General features: G+C 39.1%; 1 protein-coding gene across 2 annotated transcripts in view; it reads left to right on the forward strand.

Moving 5' to 3' along the window:
* Nucleotides 1–26,002, forward strand: part of S100PBP (S100P binding protein) — a 29,563-nt gene extending 3,561 nt beyond the window's left edge. Inside the window, exons 3-6 of one of the 2 annotated variants that reach the window (XM_075195240.1) lie at nucleotides 4,909–5,006; nucleotides 11,180–11,280; nucleotides 20,675–20,759; nucleotides 25,586–26,002. In XM_075195240.1, the coding sequence (XP_075051341.1) occupies nucleotides 4,909–5,006; nucleotides 11,180–11,280; nucleotides 20,675–20,759; nucleotides 25,586–25,736 (435 nt within the window). In that variant the 3' untranslated portion in view covers nucleotides 25,737–26,002. The remainder of the gene's footprint in view (nucleotides 1–4,908; nucleotides 5,007–11,179; nucleotides 11,281–20,674; nucleotides 20,760–25,585) is intronic. The other variant, XM_075195241.1, reaches the window with a different exon arrangement.
* The last annotated feature ends 278 nt before the right edge of the window (nucleotides 26,003–26,280 follow it).

Consider the following 26,280-nt stretch of genomic DNA (forward strand, 5'->3'; position numbering starts at 1 on the left):
TTTTTTTAAAAAAGTGTGTGACGGCTTTAACTGCATTGAACTTGAAGCCATGATTTTTTTTTATAATATCTTTTATTTCTTGTACCTTGCAAGGTTATGAGCCAGTAGCTTGTTTACCTTATACCCATTTTCATATTATTTTTGATTGAGCCATTTCAGATTTTGTTCTGTATAGAAGGGTAAAAGGATCCCTAACCTTTATAAGTTTGATGAAGATCTGTTTGCTAAATTTAGTTTTATGGAGGGGTTTGGGCTTGTTCTCATCTTGTGTGGGAAGCTGTCTGGATAAGATGGCCTCTCATTACGGCCTTATGTATCCCATCTGACTCCATTCATTTTTGAATGTCAGTTTTGAGAATTCTCTTCTCTGTTACTGAGCTTATGTCTGCCTCATTGTATCAATAATATTGCTACTTAACTGTTCTCTTCTACTTCTGCTTTGAATACTGAACAAATATAAGCAGTAAGATGATTTTCTATTCTCTTGTCTCCATCATCAAGTCCCTCTCCCTCTCCCTCTGTCTTTAGTGTTATTATTCCTCTTTTTGATTTTCTTGTACTTATACAATCGTGGTCAAAAATATTCTCACGCTTTCAGTTTTTTGCTAATAATGCAATATATCTTCGAGAAAATTGTTGAAATTAAAAAATACATTTGGTATCCACATATGGATATAGAGGTGTGAGGGAAAATGAGCGTAGAGTCCTACCATAATTGGCAGCAAAGTACGCAGTGCAATGTCCGTGCCATTTGGCACACAGTGTTGATCCCAGTGTTATAATGCTGGGTCTCCGTCAAAGGTCATGGGTCTTCCAGCAGGATAATGACCCGTAGCTCACTTCGAAAAGCACATAGGAGTGGCTCAAGACAAGATGCTGAACTTGAACTGTCCTGATGTGGAGAGATCTGAAAACAGCAGTTGAGAGAAGGCACCTTTCAAACTGGGAGAACTGCAGGAGTTTGCCCAAGTGGAGTGGATCATACTGCCAATAAAGCATTGCAGGAAGCAAATCCATGGCAATATAAAGAGGTTGAGTTGCAGTTATTTTGACCAAATACTAAGTTTAAGGTGTCAATCAGTTTGCCAATACCATTTCTAGTAATTTTATGACTTTAAAAGGAGATCCAGTAATAAATTAAAAATCAAAAATAAAATGTTCTGTATATTAATAGAGAACAAATATTGTTAATTTCAACTTATGTTTAAAGGAAATTGTGAGCGATCTGAAAAAAATTGCAAGTGTGTCAATATTTTTGGCCTTGACCGTGTGTGTGTATATATGTGTGTGTATGTATATGTATATATATATATATATATATATATATATATATATAATCTATATATCTATCTATCTATAATATAAATGCTTAGTGGCGTGTGTTAGTCTGTCTGTGTGTGTGGAAAAAATAAAACCAAGCTGCAGCGCCACCTGCTGGGCAGAGTTATACACTGACCTACTAAATTCTTAGTGTGTGTGGAAAAAAAACCTCAAAGGGCTGAAATTTGGTATACTAAGATGTTTTTAATTTGTTAATTGTTAAAAGTGTTTATAAAGATTTAAAAAAAAATATATATATATTTCTTGAAGGAGAAGTGACAGTTGGGAGTGGTTGGTGGTTGCCGGGGGTGACAGTGGGGAGTGGTTGGTGGTTGCCGGGGGTGACAGAGCGAGAGGAGTCTGATACTCAGGACCGCTGAGAGAGATCCCTGTGTCTGGATAGACATCTGGATAGATGTGGCGATGAAAATGAAGGATGAGGTGATGGAGAAGAATGATGAGGTGGTGACATGTGGACAAAACCTTGTTAAAAAAGGCCGCTTGCGTCGGGAAGTAACGCTCTTCCCCTGAGGAGGCCTGGGCTAGGCCCAAATGCATGACAAGAACCTTTTTAACACCTTAAGTAGCTTGATTTGACTAGAATGCATGAGTATCATGCACAGGTTAACTTGTATGTATGTGTATATATATATATATATATATATATATATATATATATATAAAGAAAAATGTTTCCTACTGACTCATGTCTTCTCAGCTTGTGCGGCTGCACATCTCATTGCTTTATTCGCCTTCTGCATAGCAAGATGTACCTCATTTCTAGTCGGCTTATATTTTCTAAAATCCATCTTTTTTCCTTTTACAATACTTGATACAAGTTTTGAGAACCAAGTTCGGTTCCTTTTCCTCTTGCTTTTTGCTAACCTGTTTGATACAGAAGTCTCTTGCTTTTATTACTGTACATTTTTTCATTTATTTTTTTTTAGTTGCAGCACTCGATTCAAGTACCCCCACTTTGCCAAAGTATCGCTCTCTTCAATGTCAGCCCAATTAAAATATTCTGTAGAAAACATATCTGCCAGTATTCCACCCATGTAGGGATCAAAAAATATGTTTAAACATGGTCAAGTATGAGCAGGATTATAATTTGTCAGTTATCTGGCAGAACAGTGTTGGTCCTTTAGCTGAGAGCAGAGAGAAGTAAAAATGTTCTCTTTATAACATGCAGTCTTTCACCATCTGATGTTTTTGTCCATTATACAGACAGTTCATAAGGAGTGCATAACTTGTTGTTTTTTGGAGGTTTTTTTTTTGTTTTGTTTTTTAAAGGATTGAAACAAGTATTGCAAAATCATAGTTGCATGCCAGGAAGAGTTTTTTTTTTTTTAATTTGTGGAGACAGCAGCATCCACGCATTAGGTACAGTCAGGGTACAACAATACAATCTAGTTTCCAGCTAAATTATCCAACTCCAATATTAGAGAGCAATACTGATTTCTATTTTAATGTACCGTATATACTCGAGTATAAGTCGACCCGAATATAAGCCGAGGTACCTAATTTTACCACAAAAAACTGGGAAAACTTATTGACTCGAGTATAAGCCTAGGGTGGGAAATGCAGCAGCTACTAGTAAATTTCAAAAATAAAAATGATATATACAATCTATAAAAACAAATGTATTGTTCCCAGACTAGATAAATAAATAGGATGATTGACTGGTGTAGCAATACCAACATGTAATATATCACAAAGGATATATAGGAGATGCAGACCTCAATAAACAGTACTGAAGGGAATGGTGGTATATCCGGAGGCTCCAAACTGTATAGGACATAACAATAAGGAACAATGCAGAGCAGTGTTGGAGTGTATAACTCACGATTTCTTGATAGCAGTTCTCAGTCCGTCCGCGGTATTCCTTAAAGACTGCAAGCAAACAGATGGGGTGCGCTGACTATAATAGACGTCCAGACACAAAGTCTTTTGAAGGAAAGTTCCTAGCTCCGTTTGGTCCTACCACTCCAATAGCGCTGGTTGAAGTAGTGATGTTTCCATTCTTCAGACGCGCCTGTGCAGGAGGTTCCTGACGTCCCGGCTGTTACTGATTTCCTCATGTCTCACTAAACAGGCTGTCAGTGCAGTCCAGCGCTGCAGCGGCAGAGGATGAATGGGATGTGAAGCGATGATTCATTTACCATTCATCGCTTCACATCCCATTCATCCTCTGCATCTCCATCACCCGAGTATAATCCGAGGAGGGCTTTTTCAGCACAAAAAAAGTGCTGAAAAACTCGGCTTATACTCGAGTATATACGGTAGATATTTATCACTCTGCTGTGACAAAACAGGATTTATTGGAAGTCTAGTTCTCAGTAGTGCAGAACTAGGTTTTGCCCTAACTGACTTACCATGAAATTAATTTTCTTTTATATAGTCACATATAAGAAGTTGCATTTTTATGTATATGCAGATTTCACATTTGGAATGTTACCAACAGCTCCTATGACGACCTAAAACCACACATGCAGATAGCCAATTGGGGACCATATCAGGACATAGTACTGTTTATACAAATGTCCTGTAAATCATGGCAACCAATTAGACGTTTGCTTTTTTCCATCTAAACAGCTCTAGAAAAACTATAGATACAGACAGACACACATTTTTCGGACATTGCCAGCCGTATATTGCAGAGACTTGCCTCCCACATTGACAGCCATATATTGCACAAACATCCCTCGATCCAGTTGTCAACTGTATGGTGAACAGTCACCCCTCTATCCAATTGTCAGCTATATGCTTCTGAGATAGACCCATGCAATTGATGGCCATGTGTCGCAGAAACCCCCTACATCCAATTTCCAGCTCTATGGAAATCCCCCACCCACTTCTCAGCTGGATGCTACACAGACAGACCCATGCAGTTGACAGACATATGCTGTATCCACACTCTCCAGCTAATTTGACAGCCATTTGCTGTTACTAGCAGTCTACCTATAAAGCGAGTCCTGATGATTCAACGTTATAGTGACCATTAGATGTTAAATCAAGGCTATGCTTTTTCATTGAAATACATATGTACATACAGATATCTTACACCGAGGGAGTTGCAGTTTTTAAATGGCAATACTCTATACAGATATTACAAACCAGTGATATGCTGTTACCAGATGTAAGACTGGCAGCAACTTGAAGCTGTTTGCCTTCAGAATTGCACAATTACAGTCTGTGACTGCAGACATGGAAGTCCTTTATATTTGCTAGAGTTAGCTTCTGGTGTAGATAATTAAATCCCTACATACTGTATATGATGTCATTTTGTCTGGATAATATATCTGTAAAATACAATGTCTAAATCCTGCTCATAGAAGCAAAGCTGTTTAGTTATTTGCTTAGGTCAATATACATATATATGTCTACTGGTAAAGATATTGAGCCTGTAAAGACATCTATATGAATATAAATGAAATAATAAGATCTCTCTCTGCATTTAGAGGCTATAAGCAGGAATACATACAGTTTTCTTAACTATTGATTTTCACATACCATGGAAGTTGTGATTTTGGGAAAAAAAAATGTCATGCCATTAATGTAATTCTGTGTTACTTTGTTACTTTCACTTAGATTTCAGCCTCTGTAGGTTGCAGGAAGCCAGATTCTCCAGCATCAGCCAAAGAAAAGTCACAGGCTGCAGTCACTCCATTACCTAGACCAGCCTCCAGGTACCATTGGTTGTTGTTTGGCTTTGTTTTCTTTTAATCCTTCAGTTATACATAACAGGACCAGCAAATAGAATATTTCAGGTTACAAAATGCAACATTAATTTGCCTATCCACACAGTCTTAATAGGAACTAAGGTTGTATACTTGTATTTTGAACCATTTATTTAAGATTAGTTTCTTCACAATTAGTGTAACTTAATACACAAGATAAGTACGCAAAAAATATGTTTTCTGCAATTAAAATAACTAGCCTATCAATAAGTCCATTTATGCAGACTCGAATCTTATTACAGGTTCACCTGATTTTTATTATATTCATAAGTCATAAGTGATTCATGCATAGTGGGTTTAAATTTAAACTACTCTCTCAGTGCAGTAGTGCTAATGGTTGACAATGTAATTGGAGAGAGTATAGCCTTGACATATGGCCATATTTTACTTTTATCCTATGTGGGACACTGGTTCGGAACAAGAAACCTCCCTGTTCTGCTCCACTACTCCCAGCCCTGGCAAATGCAGCATTGGGATGTGAATCTACCAGGTCAGGGAGCTGAGCCTCTTTTCAGGAGGGTGAAACAGACGCTGAGTATAAATTTTAAAGTGCCAGCCTCCTGGTACATCCTCTTTAGCGCATCTTAGCAGTGTTCCCCATTTGGATTCTGAGAAAAGGAATTAAAACTATAATAATGCCATTTTAATTGAATAGGGTATACAGTCTTGGCTAAAAGTTTTGAGAACGGCACAAATATTATTTTTCACAAAGTCTGCTGCCTCAGTTTTTATGATGGCAATTTGCATATATTCCAGAATGTCATGAAGTGTGATCAGATGAATTGCAATTGAACTTTATCCCAAAAGCAACATCTCCACTGCATTTCAGCCCTGTCATAAAAGGACTAGCTGACATCAGGTCAGTGTTTCTCTTGTTAACACAGGTGCAAGTGTTGACAAAGACAGGGCTGGAGATCACTCTGTCATGCTGTTAACCATGGCTCAGTCATAATTGCTTTGCACAAAAAGGTCTTCACAGGCAAGGATATTACTGCTAGTAAGATTGCACCTAAATCAACCATTTATCGGGTCATCAAGAACTTCAAGGAGAGAGGTTCAATAGTTGTGAAGAAGGCTTCAGGGCACCCAAGAACGTCCAGCAAGCACCAGGACAATCTCCTAAAGTTGATTCAGCTGCGGAATCGGGACATCTCCAGTGCAGAGCTTGCTCAGGAATGCCAGCAGGCAGGTGTGAGTGCATCTGCACAAACAGTGAGGCGAAGACTTTTGGAGGATGGCCAGGAAAGAAGCCACTTTTCTCCAGGAAAAATATCAGGGACAGACTGATATTCTGCAAAAGGTACAGAGATTGGACTGCTGACAACTGGGGTAAAGTAATTTTCTCTTATGAATCTCCTTTCAGATTATTTGAGGCATCTGGAAAAACGCTTCTCCAGAGAAGGAAAGGTGAGTGATACCAATAGTCCTGTGTCATGCCAACAGTAAAGCATCCTGAGACCATTCATGTGTGGGGTTGCTTCTCAGCCAAGGGAGTGGGCTCACTCACAATTTTGCCTAAGAACACAACCATGAAAGAAGAATGGTACCAAAACATCCTCCAAGAGAAACTTCTCCCAACCATCCAAGAACAGTTTGGTGACGAACAATGCCTTTTCCAGCATGATGGAGCACCTGGCCATAATGCAAAAGTGGTAACTATGTGGCTCGGGGATCAAAACATTGAAATTATGGGTCCATGGCCAGGAAGCTCCCCAGACCTTAATCCAATTGAGATCTTGTGGTCAATCCTCAAGAGGTGGGTGGACAAACAAAAACCCACAAATTCTGAGAAACTCCAAGCATTGATTAGGCAAGAATGGACGGCCATCAGTCAGTATGTGGCCCAGAAGTTGATTGACAGCATGCCAGGGCGAATTGCAGAGGTCTTCAAAACGGGTCAACACTGCAATGGGATGGTATATTCCTGAATCGGGAACAGCAGACATGGTTACAAACTCCTCTTCTCTATGGCGCGGACAGTCTTTAGCTATCAGGAGCTAAGGACTTCATGAATTTCTTTGCATAGATATATATGAATAAGATATTGATTGATATTGTGTGTTTGTGTGTGTACAGTCACTATTATGTTAATCTGCACAAATTTCATGTATATGAATATTCTATTATACAGTTTATATTCAGTATAGATGTATATGAGATGCTCTGTTGATTTAGTGACACATTGTCCTACACAGTTTATATACAATTTTGCTGTGTACAAAACTCCTGTCTAGAGTTATCTGGAAATAGAAGTATACCCTGAACAGGTGCCATCTACTTCTCTCCTTTCGTATTGAGATAGTGTTTTGGCTGAGAGCTAAAGAAAACATGTATCCTCTGTATTAACTCATTCTGCCCCTTTTATAACAGTGTTGTCTGCTAAGGTATATAAAACAAAAGGAACTGGATCGGTGCTGCAGTTACCTGGTTACATGAACAGTGGCTACTATAGAGTGCCTGGGTAAAATGATTTAATGTTGACAATGTAAATATAAGACTCCTGATGTGGACTAAGGACCCGGTGAAGACTAGGGGGGCTTACCCATTGAAGTTAATCCAGGGTAGCACGCCACCCCAGATGTGTGTGTGTGTGTATAAATATCATTATATTTTAATATATATAATCAGTGTGCTCAATTGAGCGGACACAGTCAGTAGTGACACATGTTCAGCTACTTGCGGCCCAGTCGTGATACAAGCTAGTGCCGGGGCCCTTTCCATTTCCGTACTCCACTCAAAAGTGAACAGGTACCGGTCCCTATATTAGATCCGGGCCTGCGTCTGCTTGGTCACGTGTCAGCGGGGTTCCGCCCAGTAGAACCCCATCGCTCCATAGTTAGGGGAGGCCATAAGCCGGTTGTTCTGGTTCCTGGTTTTACCCACACGGACTCCACGAACGTAAGTGTCAGGGGTCCCCTCGGGCCTGTCCCTGAATTCTGTCATCGACAAAAGGTCTGAAGAAAAGTATGGAGGATTCTGGTACAAACACTTGTGGATCTGGTTGTGGCAGACCTCCAAGCCTAGGTCCTTACCTAATTGGAAACATACAAAAAAAAAAATTATAAGCATAAGGGTAATAACACTATTACCCTTATCCCATGCTGAGTTGAAATATTGTACCACTGAAATCTGGTGCTTACGGCAGTGACGCAGAACGCAACCTTATTTCTTTATGTGTCTGTAAATGGTTGCAGACTACAGGATCAGAAACTGACATACATTCAATAGTAGCCCAAGGGAGACGAGTACCCTCCTCCCGATAGATGTTCTGAACAAACTCTGGCTCGGAGACTGACTCCCCCCCGGGGTGGTCAATCTGACAAAGGTTTGGTAGTTCAGAAGCAGCCTCTTCGGCCATGGACGATCCCCGGGGATAATTTTCTTTTTCATAGGAGGCACCTAGAGACCTTGCTTCCGGAGGGTGTCAAGAGCTTGGGTTGGATCCTACTTGACTACATACCAACTCTACTACTCGGGATACTACAACAAATCAACATCCCTAGTCAGATAGGCTGGTCAGTCCCACACTCTCCCTACATGCCCTAATCCTGTATCTCTTCTTGAACCATGGGTTCAGATATACTGTGGTCTCCGTTCTTTCAATCTGGGAACAGATTAGGAACAGGACTGATAATACATGGAGAGGGTAGAAGAGCTTGCTCTGGCTACCCCTGGCTCTGACCTGGTATGGCAGTACTCCCAGGACTTTTACTCCACTTCTTATATTAGGTTACTTCCAAGTGTGGCCTGTACCAGTAGGTAAGAACGGGTATATAAACCACAGGAGTCCCTGGCTCCCAGCATTAGGCGATTTTGCCTAGAACAGTACAGCTCCATCTGGATGTCTTTTCAACCTCTTCCCTGTTTACAGCAAGGCCCTCTCTTCTGTAGTCTGGCCTTTCATGTGAGCCACGGTCTTACAGAGACCACAGCAACGGTAGCCTCCTATCTTCGCCTCGGCTGGTCTTTGTCAGCACTGGATGACATTATCAAGGCAAGTTCAACCTGCGTAACGGCTTCCTACCTGGGCTTCAAGGTATGTGACTACATGAGTGACCGTTCTATCTCCCTCCATTCCAGTTGGTTCCCTCACCGAGAATGGAAATCGTTTGTGATACCAAGGCCAAGGTGTTCGGCCGGAGTGTGTTCTGGGGGACAGGCGGTTTCTTAGGGAATGGTATTCTACTTTGTGATTCTCCCTGAAGGGAGTTTACATCCTACTCCTTCCAGGGGATCTGGTAAGCAAAGGATCGGTTTTCACTCTCAACTGGGTAGACAAGATGCTAAGTTTTCAAACTCGTATCAAGAGGAGGCCCTTCTTAAATGAGTGCCCCTTACAGGACCATTTCTAGACAGACAATGCCTTGGCCATAGGCACACGGTACATGGTGACACCAATGCCGGCCTATAGGCTGGAGAGCAGTGTCCTTTGTCTAGGGGAGGCTCCGTATCCGACTTAAGGAACCTGATCTTTGAGAGGGTTCTACATTCACGGGTTGGACCAAAGTGTAACTTTACTGTCCCAGCAGGGGAGGCTTGGTCATTCTTGAAGAATTCCAGTCCTCCTTTGGTCTGAATATGCCAGGGTCGTGGCATACGTCAACAGAGGACAGGACCAGCAATGCATGAGGGTGTTCAATTACAGCTTAGTCTATTGGGTGGACTTCTGTCGCAATGGGCCTGCAGGGAAAGGGATCGTCTCTATGCAGATCTTCAAAGGCTGTGCCGGCAGTGGATTTACCCAATATACATCTCAGGGTGCCTTGGTACGGTCACCACGACCTGTAATCTGTTCAGGACCAGAGTCCCTACTGTTGAGGTGACTGTTATGTTCATGTAGTGGAAGTCCTGAAGGGGAGAACCGTTCCTTTCACTATGCAGATTCCCCTGAATATACGGAGGGTCTATAGAGGAGAATCTGTTTAGAATTCTTATGACTTCAAGTAGGGGCCATTGGATCAGGATACAATATTCTAATCATGCTGTGTTTGTGGTGGAGAGGTCTTTTGGCTTAACACAGTCCTTCTTCCTTGGGGCCTCCCTTCCAGCCGTGATCATCCTCTGCTATCCTTCTTGATCGGGATCGTTATTGCTGGCTTCTGACTATTATGGAGATTCTCATCCAAAAAAGTGAACGTGGCCCATGGCTTACATAGGGTGTGTAGGGGCTCCATGGGGAGGTGAGAGTATTAGTCCTTCACACATCTACCCCCTATTCTTGGTTCTCACTTTCCACAGAAGATTGCAGGTGAGTCCCTGACCGTTCCAGTATCTGCTCACCTTCTTTGCCTTCCTCCGTAAAGACAGAGGTTTGTGAATGGGCGAGATGTTTGTCCCCTCTAAGGATTCGGTCCATGGTTCCTGCAGTGGTTCCAGGAGGAGGCCTGACACTATGTTGTTCTTTACTAACAATTTCCTTATCGCCTCGGGTTCAGCTGAAGTATGGTTTCCACGTGGAGTTCCTTGATTAAGACCTTGATGTAAGGTGTCAAGCCAGGGCCCACTTAACGTTTTTAGCCCACAGTGTTGCTTGCTGAATTATCAGAGCATTCCCTCCTTTTAATGGGCTGCTTTAGAAAGTCCCCATGGTAGCAGTGTCCCACAGATAGTATGAATGAGAAAGGAGGACTTATGTTACATCTCTTTTTCTCAATCCATATGTGGGACACTGCGTTCCCTCCCTTCTGTTCTTCTACTGATTGGTCTTAGTTGTTTTAGTTCCCTTCCTTTTGGGCTTTTGTATTACACTGAGGCTAGGAGGGATTGCAGAGGGGAGGAGTTTAGTCACCAAGTATAAACAAATTTATTAACTTAACTGCCAACTCCCAGGCTCCCCACATACAACCCTATGGTAGCAGTGTCCCTCAGACATATTCAGAGAAAGAGATTTAACCTAAGTACATAATATTTTTCCATTTTACGCAACACTGTATAGAGAATATGAAATAATTCAAATCGGCTCCTGCCCCATTGGAGCTCACAATCTAAATTCCCTGCCACACACACATGGTTCCATGAGTGCATTCTACAGTATATCCAATGCAATTCTGATTACCCTTTTTTTTTTAGGTTATGTACTCTCTTTATGCTCTCTTGGCTATTTTACTATTTATGTATTTCAGACAGTTTATATCCCATTTTGAGTTGGAGGCAAATAAAAACAATTACTGTGATCAAGTTTTGATACACATTCGGGAATCGGAGGGAGTGAACAATTGGGAAGGTAAGTAACCCATCCAATGCATAAGGTTGTATGCAAGCTGTTGCTCAAATGTATGCATAGTACAAAAATGTATTGCCCATGCTGGGAAACAAATTAATCTGTGTGCATGTATTAATGGATTGCTGTGTAAAACATGTTTGTATGCATCATTGCTAATTATTTAAACATGTCAAAAATGTTTTGCAATTTGATAAATAGTAAATTGCACTGGATGGACATTGTTACTTGTTAATTATAAATTTCCTTCCTCTTATCCTGATTCACTCTCACTCTTATCTCTACTATTATTGTACTGCATTACCTTTGCCATTGTACTGCTCTACCATAGCATTGCTTTGCCATAGTGTTGCCTTGATGTTGTTTACCGGTTACTGCAATGCTGATTACAATTGCCACTTATATTCCTAATAACAATTTATTATTGGAAAAAGAGAGAAAGAAAGGAAGGAGTAGTATATTGTGTGCACTCTTTTATACAAATGGTTGTAATATATAATGGTATTATAAAAACAAATAAACTTTATTGTTGATTATATTAAAAATTGTCACAGCGAAATATTAAAAATGATGAATGACATGTTGAAACCTATAATAATTCAGTTAAAAGGTAGATGACTACCAAGCTGGCTTGCTGCTATGAATTGATGTAGTTAGCGGTAAACGAGTATATAACAGTACACTCAATTGGTATGGATCTATAACTAGGAGTTCCTATAATGGGTCTCTGCTGCTAAGGTATCAGCAGGGATCCATGAATAAGGTTAATAAACAAAACTTGGTGTCTATAAACCAATTTACTAGTTGTCACTTAGATAGGTTTTAGCTTAATAATATATGAAAGCTAAAAACTTGTAATTATCTATCCAGTGTGTAGTTATAAAGGGCTGGTTCCTAACTATTCCTGATGAATTCAGCCTAATATATGGCTGGTAACGGAACCTCAATCCCTTAATTGGTGTCTATAAACCAAATTACTAGTTGTCACTTTAATAGGTTTAGCTTAATGATATATGAGAGCTGAAAACTTGTCTATCCAGTGTGTAATTGTAAAAGGCTGGTTCCTAATGCTCCTGATAGATTCAGCCTGATATCTGGCTGCTAATGGAACCTGATGCTAATCTCCTAGCTAACAGTGTACTACCTATCTACCTGTATTAATATAGTAGTAAAAATAGAGCAGCAAGCTCAGCGTAACGCCGACGCGCGTTTCGCTTCTGAGCTTTGACAAGGCAACCCGATGGACAGTTGTGGTAGGCTCTTTAAAGGGGAAATTCCCGCCCCTTACGTGACGTACATAGATCAGCTGAGCCAAGAATTCAAAGGCTCGTTATTTCTATGAGTCTGTGAATGGTGCTTTGTGTCACATGATACATCATGTGATCCTATGACGTTATTTGTTAGTATCACCATGGAGATAAGGGCTTGTTATAGGATTATTCAGCTGGTTTTCCGTATCAGCCACAATAAGATATTTGGGAATTGCATAAAGTATGACTTTAACTTTAACATTGTGTTTGTTATATGGGCCATATATCGGAGGGCTTTAATAGTTGAAGATAATAATACTATTTATCCGATATCGCTCATATGTTGTGTTAATTGAGTCATTCACAAGACAACCAGGTAAGTAGTTAGCATTTCAAAAAACATAGTGGATCTAATTGCTTGTCAATGACAAGTAGAAATGTGATATTTTAAAAATTAAATCTGAATTACTATAAGTTCCATATTGTAATATATAGTCATGTTATATTTGCAGTATATTAAAAGTGGGTATTAATAGCTTCACTTTAATTATAATTGCTATAGTTCACCTTATATTTATTACATGATCTTAATATCCTGAAAAAATGAACATTGAATTAGTCAAAAATGTAGAACAATGTGACTAGTGCAAAACATATTAAAAATGTGATAATAACATTATTCATTGTGTATTTATTGTGTTTATTAATGTTATTATTTATTTTTCATTTTTACTTTTTTGTGTATTAGTATATATTTTTCTGTTATTTATTGTGCATATGATATTAATTTTATATTTTATGTGTTCGATTTTTTATTTGTTGTTTTTTATTTTTTATTGTTTATTTTGTTTTTTTATATATATTTTATTTGTTATTTTTTATATTATATTTAATTCTATAAGTGAATAGTGCTGATTGAAAAATAAAATAAAAATAAACTGTGCAAAAACCAAAACATAAGTGATACTAGATATCTAGGTTAAGACTGATCCAGCAACTCTAGCTGATACAGATACATACATATTGAGGTGCTTAGGTAATCAACAACACTAAATATGTGAATTTAGTTCTGTGGTTATTATTAATTCAAAATCCAGTAAAGTTAAATATATTGGACCCAAATTTTAGGGTTTGAATTATTGCTTGTACTTTTAATCAGGTAAACACCATGTAATTACTATTATCATTTAAACCATTGGGAATGAGGCTTCCCATCAAGAAGATTTTTTTGGTTTCATGTTTAAGGAGCTCAGTTTGTATATCCCCCCCCCTAAGACCAAGATTTATCTGTTCCATTGCATATGTCTTAAGGTGTTTGGGATCATGATTATGATGTTGTAAGAAATGTTTGGCTACTGTAGTCAAAGGTCTCATATTGGTTCTATCCTTAATAGCATTCCGTATATTCCCCACGTGTTCAAGAATTCTCTTTTTGAACGGTCTGCTGGTCATTCCTATGTATTTCAGCTTACATGGGCATGTTAGACAGTATATCACGTTAGGTTAACCTAACGTGATATACTGTCTAACATGCCCATGTAAGCTGAAATACATAGGAATGACCAGCAGACCGTTCAAAAAGAGAATTCTTGAACACGTGGGGAATATACGGAATGCTATTAAGGATAGAACCAATATGAGACCTTTGACTACAGTAGCCAAACATTTCTTACAACATCATAATCATGATCCCAAACACCTTAAGACATATGCAATGGAACAGATAAATCTTGGTCTTAGGGGGGGGGATATACAAACTGAGCTCCTTAAACATGAAACCAAAAAAATCTTCTTGATGGGAAGCCTCATTCCCAATGGTTTAAATGATAATAGTAATTACATGGTGTTTACCTGATTAAAAGTACAAGCAATAATTCAAACCCTAAAATTTGGGTCCAATATATTTAACTTTACTGGATTTTGAATTAATAATAACCACAGAACTAAATTCACATATTTAGTGTTGTTGATTACCTAAGCACCTCAATATGTATGTATCTGTATCAGCTAGAGTTGCTGGATCAGTCTTAACCTAGATATCTAGTATCACTTATGTTTTGGTTTTTGCACAGTTTATTTTTATTTTATTTTTCAATCAGCACTATTCACTTATAGAATTAAATATAATATAAAAAATAACAAATAAAATATATATAAAAAAACAAAATAAACAATAAAAAATAAAAAACAACAAATAAAAAATCGAACACATAAAATATAAAATTAATATCATATGCACAATAAATAACAGAAAAATATATACTAATACACAAAAAAGTAAAAATGAAAAATAAATAATAACATTAATAAACACAATAAATACACAATGAATAATGTTATTATCACATTTTTAATATGTTTTGCACTAGTCACATTGTTCTACATTTTTGACTAATTCAATGTTCATTTTTTCAGGATATTAAGATCATGTAATAAATATAAGGTGAACTATAGCAATTATAATTAAAGTGAAGCTATTAATACCCACTTTTAATATACTGCAAATATAACATGACTATATATTACAATATGGAACTTATAGTAATTCAGATTTAATTTTTAAAATATCACATTTCTACTTGTCATTGACAAGCAATTAGATCCACTATGTTTTTTGAAATGCTAACTACTTACCTGGTTGTCTTGTGAATGACTCAATTAACACAACATATGAGCGATATCGGATAAATAGTATTATTATCTTCAACTATTAAAGCCCTCCGATATATGGCCCATATAACAAACACAATGTTAAAGTTAAAGTCATACTTTATGCAATTCCCAAATATCTTATTGTGGCTGATACGGAAAACCAGCTGAATAATCCTATAACAAGCCCTTATCTCCATGGTGATACTAACAAATAACGTCATAGGATCACATGATGTATCATGTGACACAAAGCACCATTCACAGACTCATAGAAATAACGAGCCTTTGAATTCTTGGCTCAGCTGATCTATGTACGTCACGTAAGGGGCGGGAATTTCCCCTTTAAAGAGCCTACCACAACTGTCCATCGGGTTGCCTTGTCAAAGCTCAGAAGCGAAACGCGCGTCGGCGTTACGCTGAGCTTGCTGCTCTATTTTTACTACTATATTAATACAGGTAGATAGGTAGTACACTGTTAGCTAGGAGATTAGCATCAGGTTCCATTAGCAGCCAGATATCAGGCTGAATCTATCAGGAGCATTAGGAACCAGCCTTTTACAATTACACACTGGATAGACAAGTTTTCAGCTCTCATATATCATTAAGCTAAACCTATTAAAGTGACAACTAGTAATTTGGTTTATAGACACCAATTAAGGGATTGAGGTTCCGTTACCAGCCATATATTAGGCTGAATTCATCAGGAATAGTTAGGAACCAGCCCTTTATAACTACACACTGGATAGATAATTACAAGTTTTTAGCTTTCATATATTATTAAGCTAAAACCTATCTAAGTGACAACTAGTAAATTGGTTTATAGACACCAAGTTTTGTTTATTAACCTTATTCATGGATCCCTGCTGATACCTTAGCAGCAGAGACCCATTATAGGAACTCCTAGTTATAGATCCATACCAATTGAGTGTACTGTTATATACTCGTTTACCGCTAACTACATCAATTCATAGCAGCAAGCCAGCTTGGTAGTCATCTACCTTTTAACTGAATTATTATAGGTTTCAACATGTCATTCATCATTTTTAATATTTCGCTGTGACAATTTTTAATATAATCAACAATAAAGTTTATTTGTTTTTATAATACCATTATATATTACAACCATTTGTATAAAAGAGTGCACACAATATACTACTCCTTCCTTTCTTTCTCTCTTTTTCCAATAATAAATTGTTGATACATAGTAGTGGAGCACCTCCCCTATACGATTAAAACATTAGTTATGTAATTCATCTTTAAGGGGTTAAAAGCTTGGTGCGGTGAAAAATCAATTAGATTCCTAATAACAAACCATGTGTTAGGAGCCGCCGCAATAATAGCTACTGCTCACACTAGTGTACTTACCTTCCACCTTGGAGCAGCCGCACTGTTCGTAGCAGCTCACCATGTCTCTTCTGGCTCTGCTTTTGTCTAGCAGCCGAGACACTGTTGTGACTGCAATCACCTATTACTGTGAGGGGAAGGGGGGGGGGCTTGCCTCCTAGGAAGCCCTCTGATTTGGTCCTCATGGGTTTAAACGCAGGGAGGGCCTAGCCTCCCTGTTGGAGGCTAAGCTCTTTGTCTACCTGTTGCCTTATCCTGCTGGTTCCTGGATTCTCCTTGTCTGCTCGCTGTCTCGATTCCTTGGCTTGTTATTTGGACCTTCCTTGCTCCTTTTCTGACCTCCTAGCTAAACCTTGACCTTTCTGTTAGCTGCTTGTCCAACACCATTTGCATCGCTATTGGTTACCCAGTGTATACTGCCTGGTGTGCTACTACTCCCAGCCTCCAATACCCATCGCTACCTGGTTACTAAGAAAAGCTGGTCTGCAGACAGTGACTGGAATGATTCAGCTCTGTGCTTCCAATTCCGGTTGGGGCTCACAAAAGAAATCAAATATTCCCTAGTCTAGTACCCTGCCTCTGAAACTTTGGAGAAATTAATGCACCTAGCAGTTAAAATCAATAGGTGCATTAAAGAAAGGAAGATGGAGACAGAAGGTGCATTTACTTAATCTTTTACCTCCACTCCTATTGCAGATAATTTCACTGAATCCATGCAGTTGAGGGCCTACAGACTTTCCCAGGAAGAAAAGTCCAGGATATGCTCTTTGTGTCTGTTTATACTGTGGATGTCGGGGTCATATGGCCAGCACCTGTCCCAATAAGCTGGGAAATGACCAAGCCTAGTGGATTTGGAAAAGGTCCACTTGGGCATACAACTGGTCTCTTCTAGAATCTCTCTTTTAGTTCCTGCTTGTTTTGTTTTTGTGATCAAGCTTTTGACGTCGCTGACGTTCTGGAATGTGGAGCAGCGGCAAACTTTTTGAACATTGGTCTAACTAAAGTCTTTAAAATTCCTTTCCTCAATATGGATCCAATTACCGCTGCTTGTGGTCTTGATGGTAATCCCCTTGTATGTGGACAGATTTTGAACAAGACTCTTATTTGCTGGGCTGAAGGCGGAATTATTCATTGGGGTTCTACTTGTTCTACCTAGTTTGTTTCTTTAACCATACGGATACTCCAACCTGTCCCTCCAACTCTTACTCATCCTTATCATGAATTCCTTGATGTATTCTCCAAAAAAGCAGCTGACACTCTAGCTTCGCATCAGAACTATGACCGTTTCAGGGGCCAAGTTGCCTAAAGGGAGACTTTATTCTTTGTCTTGTTCTGAAATTAAGGCCATGAAAGAGTATATCCAGGAGAACCTTGCAGTAAAGGCTTCATATGGCCTTCTAGGTCACATGCTGGAGCAGGATTTTTCTTGGTCTCTAAAAAAAAAAAAAAGGGAGTCACTGACTTTTTGTATTGCTTTTAGGGGGTCTGAATAAAATTACCATCAAGAATCCTTTGCCATTGATCTCAGTCTTGTTTGATCAGCTCAAGGGAGCTACCATTTTTTCCAAAATAGACCTTTGTGGAGCATATAATTAAATATGTATAAAATGAGAGATAAGTGGAAGACTGCATTCAATATGTAATCTGGACATTATGAATATCTGATTATGCCCTTTTGATCTCTACAAGCTCCTGCAGTCTTTCATGAATTATTCAAAGACGTTCTTCAAGGCTTACTAGGCAAATCTGCTGATGTGTATCTAGTTGATAGTCTGATCTATTTTTCATGTCTAGAATTACTTCGGCTTCATGTTGAGAAAGTCCTTTAGAAATTTCAGAATCATCAGTTATTTGTAAACTAGATAAATCCAAATTTAAAGATGCTAAGATTGCCTTTCTTGAATACATTATCTCCCCTCAAAGGTTCTCTATGGATCCTAGTAAGCTCCAGGCCACGCTAGATTTGGTACAACCCACCAACTTAAAAGCAATCTAGAGGTTTCTAGGATTTGCCAATTACTACAGAAGATTTGTTCGATCATTCCAAATCATTGTTACACTTATCACTGCCTTGACCAAAAAGGGGACTGACACTATGAACTGGACTCCCAAGTCTTGGAATCTTTCGCTGTGTTAAAATGAGCATTTATCTCTGCTCTAGTGCTTCGTCATCCCAAACCTGAACTACCTTTTATCGTGGAAGTGGTAGCTTCTGATGTCTGTGTTGGAGCCATCCTTTCCCAAGTTGATCCTGTTTATAAGAGGTTAAATAACTCAGCCTTTCTTTTTTGAAAATTTTAATCTGCTGAATCTACCTATGATGGTGGTATCCCGGAACTCCTTGCCATAAAATTGGCCCTCGAAGACTGGAGGCCCTGGTTAGAAGGCGTCAGTCATGCCATTACAGTCATTACAGATCACAAAAACTTGCTGCATATTGTCAGCTAAAAAACTAAATTCAAGATGAGCACGTTGGGAACTATTCTCTATACAATTCAACCTCATTATTGCATTTAGGTCTGGCTCTTAAAGCCAATGCTCTATCCTGAAGCTTCCTTCATAATCCTGAGTCTGTTCTATTGCCAATTATTCCTGCTACTTCCATTTTAGCAGGGCTCACACAGGATCTATCTACTCAATTGTCTCAAAGGCAAGATCAAGCCCCTCCTGAAACACCTGTTCATTTTCCATTTGTTTCTGCTGGTCTTAGGAAAGCACTGCTGTCTGAGCTCCATTCTTGCAATCTCTCAGGTCATTCTGAAATTGCTAAAACACAGAAACTTGTCTCATCTGTGTGGTGGCCATGTATGAAGATGGATTTGTCCTGTCTTGTGAGATATGTGCCAGAAATAAATCCCCTAGGAATGTTCATTCCGGACAGCTTTTGCTTCTGCCTGTACCCAATAAACCCTTGACCCATATTTCCATGTATTTTATTATTGAATTACCCATTGCAACTTGTCACAATACCATATGGGTCTATGTTTATGGGTTCAGCAAGATGGCCCATTTTGTTTCCATCACCAAATTACCTAATGCTAAATTGCTGGCCTTTTTTTTTCATCCAACATGTGTTCAGACTCCATGGGCTGCCCTTTGATATATAGTCTGATAGAGGATCTCAACTTGTTGCTTAGTTTTCGAGATCCTTTTGTTCCTTATTGAGAATCAATCACAGCCTGTCCTCTGCGTATTGGAGCAGTATCTACGGTGTTTATATTTCTAAATTTCACAATAACTGGGTGGAATACTTACCATGGGCTGAATTTGCTTACAACAATGCCTGCAATTCCTTTACCAATATCTTTTTTGTTTCTTTTTTGTTTTTATTTTACTAGAAGGACTATGTACCTGAGGAGAGATTGTGGATTCCTGCAAAAAATGTACATGCGTAAAGACTAAACAATGCTTTTTTTCAAACAATTACCAGAGCCTGGATGTTGAGCAGCCACTGTCTCTTCTATCTTGAATGTTGCCTAGCAGTCAGGACGCTGTTCTACCTCTTTCGTCCAAGCTGTGTGCTAGGCAGCCGAGACACTCTGTATTATGACTGCAATCACCTATTACTGTGAGGGGGAAGGACTTGCCCCCTAGGAAGCCCTCTTGGTCCGGGTAGCCTACCTGTTATTTATTGCATTTTTACCCTGCATTACATTTGACTGCTGTGTTGCTGCTATCCTGCTATTTGTCTACCTGTTGCCTGACCCTACTTGTTCCTGGATTATCCTTGTCTGCTGCCTGTCTTGACCCATTGGCTTGTTATTTGGATGTTCCTTGCTTGCTGCCTGCCATGACCTTCTACCTAGACCTTGACCTTCCTGCTTGCTGCCTGCCCTCGGCCATTTGTACTGGTTACCCTGTGTACACCGCCTGGTGTACTAGTACTCCCAGCCTCCTTCCCCTATTGCTACTTGGTTACTAAGATAAGTTTTTACTACTCTTAGGGCAAGACTTGGCTGGCATCCAAGTATCTGTGAGCATATCACGCTCTACAGGAAAGGTGGCTTGCTATAGGTGAAGACCTCGATCTGTCTTGTACTAAGAACTTATTTAGTTTGCAGTGGGAGCTGTAGCACCATGGTGTTCCCTAAATTCTCTTTATTGTAGGTGTTTACATTAATCTCTCTGACTATTCCTGCAACTGTTTACAGATCCCCGTTATGAGCTGGCTTCATTATTAAACCAGATCAACAAACACAATCAGAACTGGCAGCATACATCTAATTTTACCAGGAGGTATGTAGGACAAAAATTTATTTTTCAACATATTTATGTGTGCCTTGGAAATGATTGCGTCTTGCAATTATAGGAAATGCTTATAAACATTCTCCATACTGTGGAAATGGTAAGAGGAATGGAAATAAGCCAAAGAGCAACCCTTCCTATAACCAAAGGTATTTGAATCCTCAGAGCTAATTTATATTAACCAGCATTCTCCCATACACAGAGTGACAAGCTAATGGACCACTAAACTGCAGAATGTTATAGTTTTAATATGAACAATGAAGTCAAAATTCATTGTTCACTGTTAACTTGCTGTTCCCCTTCAGGTCTTTTAAAAAAAATAAATATATATATATATATATATATATTATTAATTTTTATTTATAGGGCGCCACAAAGTGTCCGTAGCGCCGTACAGGGACAAACAAGTACAATACAAGGTGGGACAGCACGGTACAGTAAACAATAAGCACAGTAACTCAGTAAGCTCAAAGCACAGCTAGAGAGAGGGGGAGGGAAGACCAGCAAGCGCTGGAGCCCAAGAGGAAGGGCACGGATGACGGGGAGACCCCCAGAGGGGTGGGGGGAAAGGTAGCTGGAGAGCAGAGTTAGAAGTGAAGGAAACAGGAGGAGAGATGGCCCTGCTCAAGGGAGCGTACAATCTAAGGGGAGGGGTAGACAGACAGAGAGACACAGGGATGAGAGGGAGAGAAGGGGGAACGGGGCAGAGTCAGGGGAGGGGGAAGAGGCAGAAAAAGGTAGGAAGTTAAGTGGGAGACTATATATATATATATATATATATATATATATATATATATATATATATATATATATATATATATATATATATATATCGACTCCACTACTTGTGGCTCACTCCACTCCAACATCTTTTTAGGAAATTGATCTTTTAGAGTCTGATGAAGGTTAGAAAACTGAAACGGCAATTATTTGAGTTGCTGTGACATCACTGGTACTGCACCTGTGTATCACTTCACCAATCCAAACAGTGCATTTATACTAGGCAACTATGTCTGCTAGAATAGCAGAGTGACTGTTTGAGAAGCACTTCCTTCCTAGCATAGCAATTCTCTACCACACATACTAAGGTCCATTGTTGTCAAAAGCCAATTAACTTACAAGTATGTATTAATGTCAAATCGTTGCTAGTCATTCACCTACCAAGCACCCAGAACCAGTTGCTTGGTAGCATGGACACAGTAAACATCACTCAGCTTGTTATAATCTTGTTTAAACTCATGAGTGCAAGATATGGATTAGTGGCTGCTGTAGTGTAACTTTACTTTAAAATTATTTTTGTTAAAATCCTTATCGAAAACAATAATAGTTTGGCCCCCCGTGCCCCACATGTGGACGTTGTACCAGAAAAGTGAATCGCCAGAAAAGCGACAGCGAATGGGATAACCTTCAATGTGATACACTGAGGGTTCAAAGATGTATGTACAGTACAGTTTAAGAATGTATATTAAAGTAAATGTATTATAGTTTGTTTGCAATGTGTGGCATTGAGGCACCATGATAAAATCATACCTGGTGCTACGAGTGCTGAAAGGGTTAAAAAATGGTGCTGTGAACAGAGTGTAAATACAAATATATACAGAGGTGTCCATAAGAACCAGAGTGCTGTGATTCCAGATGTGCCCCTCATGCATGGGGTCCCATGGGAGAGGGCAGGACAGGCTTGTAATGACACTTCCTGGATTCACAAACTCAAAATCCTGTGTCTACAAGATGAAATAGTAGCTCATATGCTTGGATGAACAACACAGGTTAGAGGTGGATGAAGTTGACAGCAACAGAGGATAACCCAGTAGAAAACCCAGTGAGGTACCTGTGATAACCTTCCGGATCCTCCACAGAGGCCATATAGTTTTCCAGGAGTTTTTCAACCTCTTTTCGGGAAGTTTTGGAAAGAGCAGCTAGCAACCTAGGATTTCTCTCTGTTAGAGTAGTTATTAAAGCTCCAAGAGGTTCAGCAGAAGTTGCTTGTTTTGATGTCGACACATCAGAACAATCTCCAGGTTGCCTGGGCTGGACCATACATTGTCTTAAAACACATGAGTTACATTCGATAGCGATAGTAGGTGGCGGCCTACCATGTAATACCGCGAGTATGTGGAGTCGGTAGCTGAGATTTGCTGCTTTCTAATGGAGGAACCAGGAAGTGATCTACTACCTGGCCTCTCTGATGCCAAAGATGAAGGTGTTATAGAGGAAGTGTTTAGAAAAGAACAACTAGGTGCCTTTATCAGGGAGCAGCTGGAGTCAGTGCTACAGTCCTTTGAGGCCTAGATTAGTAGAAACCCAGGCCAGACTTCCTTGGTATTGCACCATGAAGAAACTGGTGAGCATAGACTGATTATGGCATGATACTGATGGTAAGATTGAACCCCAAACAAACTGTTGAGAGATAAGACACATGACAGATTTAGCTAACCTGTCACATATACTTTCTATATTCTATAATAACATCTAACTGACAATCAATCTAGGTGAAGTGTACTTAACAGTGTAATCATAGAGCGTCTTGAAGGAGGCTATAAACAGTGCAGTAAGAACTTTCTTATAGCAGAAATATCCATTGTTTGTCAGTAAAAGCAACTGAAGATTGATTTTCATGTCTAAACCTCACACTAGGAATTTGGGATAATTTGTCACTATTATTTTTATTTATACGGTGTTGTAAAGTGTCCACAGTGCCGTACATAGGGGAATGAACAGAGTACACACTTATAAATGAAATAATACATAGTACAAAGTACATGACAAATCATGCAATAGAAAAAAAGACATACATAAGAACAGTATGCATACATGGACAGAGATAAGCAGAATAATCAATGTGTGGATGCAAATAAGACAGCAAATCGCATGGCATACAGAAACAGTTCGGCATCAGGCATGACAGCGGCAAGCAAGGAAGATGGAAAGTGAACAAACAAGACAGGCTTGATTACCCTTCCCGTAACAGATTACATTTAATGGGTTTGGTAATTTGATAGTGTTGAGGCCTAGATGGTGAATATAAGGCCTGATACAAGTCCGCACGCAACTTGCGGTTAAAAAAACCAAAACGCACAGCACAAAACTTGGAACATATTTTTGCCGTTTTCAAATCCAAGCGGATCTCAAGATGCGTTTCGATCTGAATCTGGGTGTAAGTACGCTCTGTTTAAACATTACCTGCCATATGTTAACAGGCAAGAACAGAGTGCAGTATACGCACAAGCATATGTGTAATATAACGTCACAGCAGAACACATCTAAAAAAAATTATGTTATAAAATAAATGAATTATGCAGTATAATCCTTAATTAAAATATGGTTGGCAAAAAAAATAGATTTAATTTTTTTTTTTTTTTTTTACATTCAAGACATAAATCAAGATGTTCTTAATGCATACTGTACATGCAAAGCGTTTTTATTGTCTATTTTAGTTGCAGGCACATGCTCTGTGCTAGCTAGTCTTTCAAACAAAGACTATGCCATCACAGTCATCACTATCAGTCTGCACTTACACCAGGGGGTAAATGTATCAAGCTGAGAGTTTTCTGGCGGGTTTGAAAAGTGGAGATGTTGCCTATAGCAACCAATCAGATTCTAGCTGTCATTTTGTAGAATGTACTTAATAAATGATAGCTAGAATCTGATTGGAATCTGATTGGTTTTTCAAACCCGCCGGAAAACTCTCAGCTTGATACATTTACCCCCTGATCTGTAACTGATGCCAGTTCTTCTGCTGAAACAAGCATACTTACAAGAAACCCAGGATTTGAATCGGAACCCCCTCGGCACATCCTTCCTGTATGTTGACTACATATGGTCGCCCCTTCCCAAGCTCATTCCGCCCTTCAAGTTGTAGGCAGTCGTAAGGGTCATTTGCTTTTGAACATGAATTGCATGTAATTGCATTCATTAGCATAAGGTTGTTTTTGGAGCATGAGAAGAACTATTTCACGTAAGATACGTCTTGCAAACAGATTTTCGTTGGCAGACATTTGGTGGAGGACCTGGATTTGGTGGTATCACCAGCTAATAGAAGCAGCAAAGAGAAATTAAAAAAAGATGCTTAAGTTGTAACCAGTGCTTTTTTTGTAAGCAAAAAAAGGTGCCAGAACTCGCATCACTTAGTCAATCACTGTACACACACTCATACACGTCAGTTGTGTAACGAAACATAACTGTTGCCGCCCGCAGTAAGCACTTCGCGCGACCACATGACCAATCACAAGCTGAGCAGCGCCACAAGCCGAGCAGTGCCGTTACAACTAGCATGGACAAAGTACGCATGTATCGAACTCGACACACAAGCAGCCCGCGTGCACTGTTTTAATAATTTTGCCGCCGACCTGCTACGCTCGACAGGGCAATTCAAGTCCTTGTAAACCAAACATCAAATGTTCAAAAGGTACTTTTAAAACTTGAAAAATCCGTTGAAAATAGGTGCTGGAACTCCGTTCCGGTGAGTTCTATGACCTAAAAAGCACCGGTTGTTACTACTTGGCCCTGTAGAATAATGCTAGTTGTTACTTATGAGAATGTAAATACCTTCTGTCATAAGAAGACTTACAGCTTGAAAAATCGCACACACTTTCGGAATAATTGTTGTAAGTTGATTGAATTTAAGACGTTCTACGATTGGGCATTAATTTTGAGTTTAACATGCATTTTTAAAGCCTTTTAAATGTGCTTTGATACTCCCAACAAACAAATGGACCTGTATACACATTTTTTATTTTTATTTTTACAATTTCAGCATTACTTGCAGGATTCAGAAATATTAATAATTAATTAATATTAATAATAATGTTTTTTAGGAATTATCCTCGGTCGGGAAAGAAGCCATCTAAACGTTACCACTTAAATCAATGGGTGACAAAAAATGGAGGTTCTAAGCCACGCTTTCAGGACTTACCAGCTACATTCCACAGAAGCTCAGTTCCTGAAGTTCTCCCTTTTGGTTCTTAATGACTGAAAAATGTGAATTTAGTTTTTTGTTTTTGTATTTACTATTGTGTTGTTCATCCACTCTGGAGAAGTGTTTACATGACCAGTAACTGGCACCTGCCATAATGTTTTGAGTTCTAACAAATGCCTTAATAACTATGAAAATTTGGGGCAGTTTTATATATTAAGCCCCATGTTTTTCCTTTTATTGTCGTTAACCAGGATTTTTATGTTTGCGTTGGTTATCTCCTTGGTTCAGTTATAATAAATGTACATTTTCACAGTTATGTCTGCATCTTTTCTTTTTCCCATATTTCCTTGTATTTGGTCACTTTGTTATGTACTGTTCTGTGTATTATTCTGGTATTCTACACCATCATTATTTGTGTCGGTATCTTATGTTATTGTTATTTAATTTTCCAGTTCACTACCCCATCTGTCCCCTTTTCTTTTTTTTGTTCCTCACCCATCATCCGTTTGTCTCTTTCTACCTTTTTCGCTCTCCTGTGTTGGGCTTGGTCCCAGCCTGCGGATTATGTCGGTTTAAGGGAAGATTTATAAATTG

Source organism: Mixophyes fleayi, chromosome 2 (genome assembly GCF_038048845.1).
Source record: "Mixophyes fleayi isolate aMixFle1 chromosome 2, aMixFle1.hap1, whole genome shotgun sequence".
In the NCBI taxonomy this organism is placed as follows: Eukaryota; Metazoa; Chordata; class Amphibia; order Anura; family Limnodynastidae; genus Mixophyes; species Mixophyes fleayi.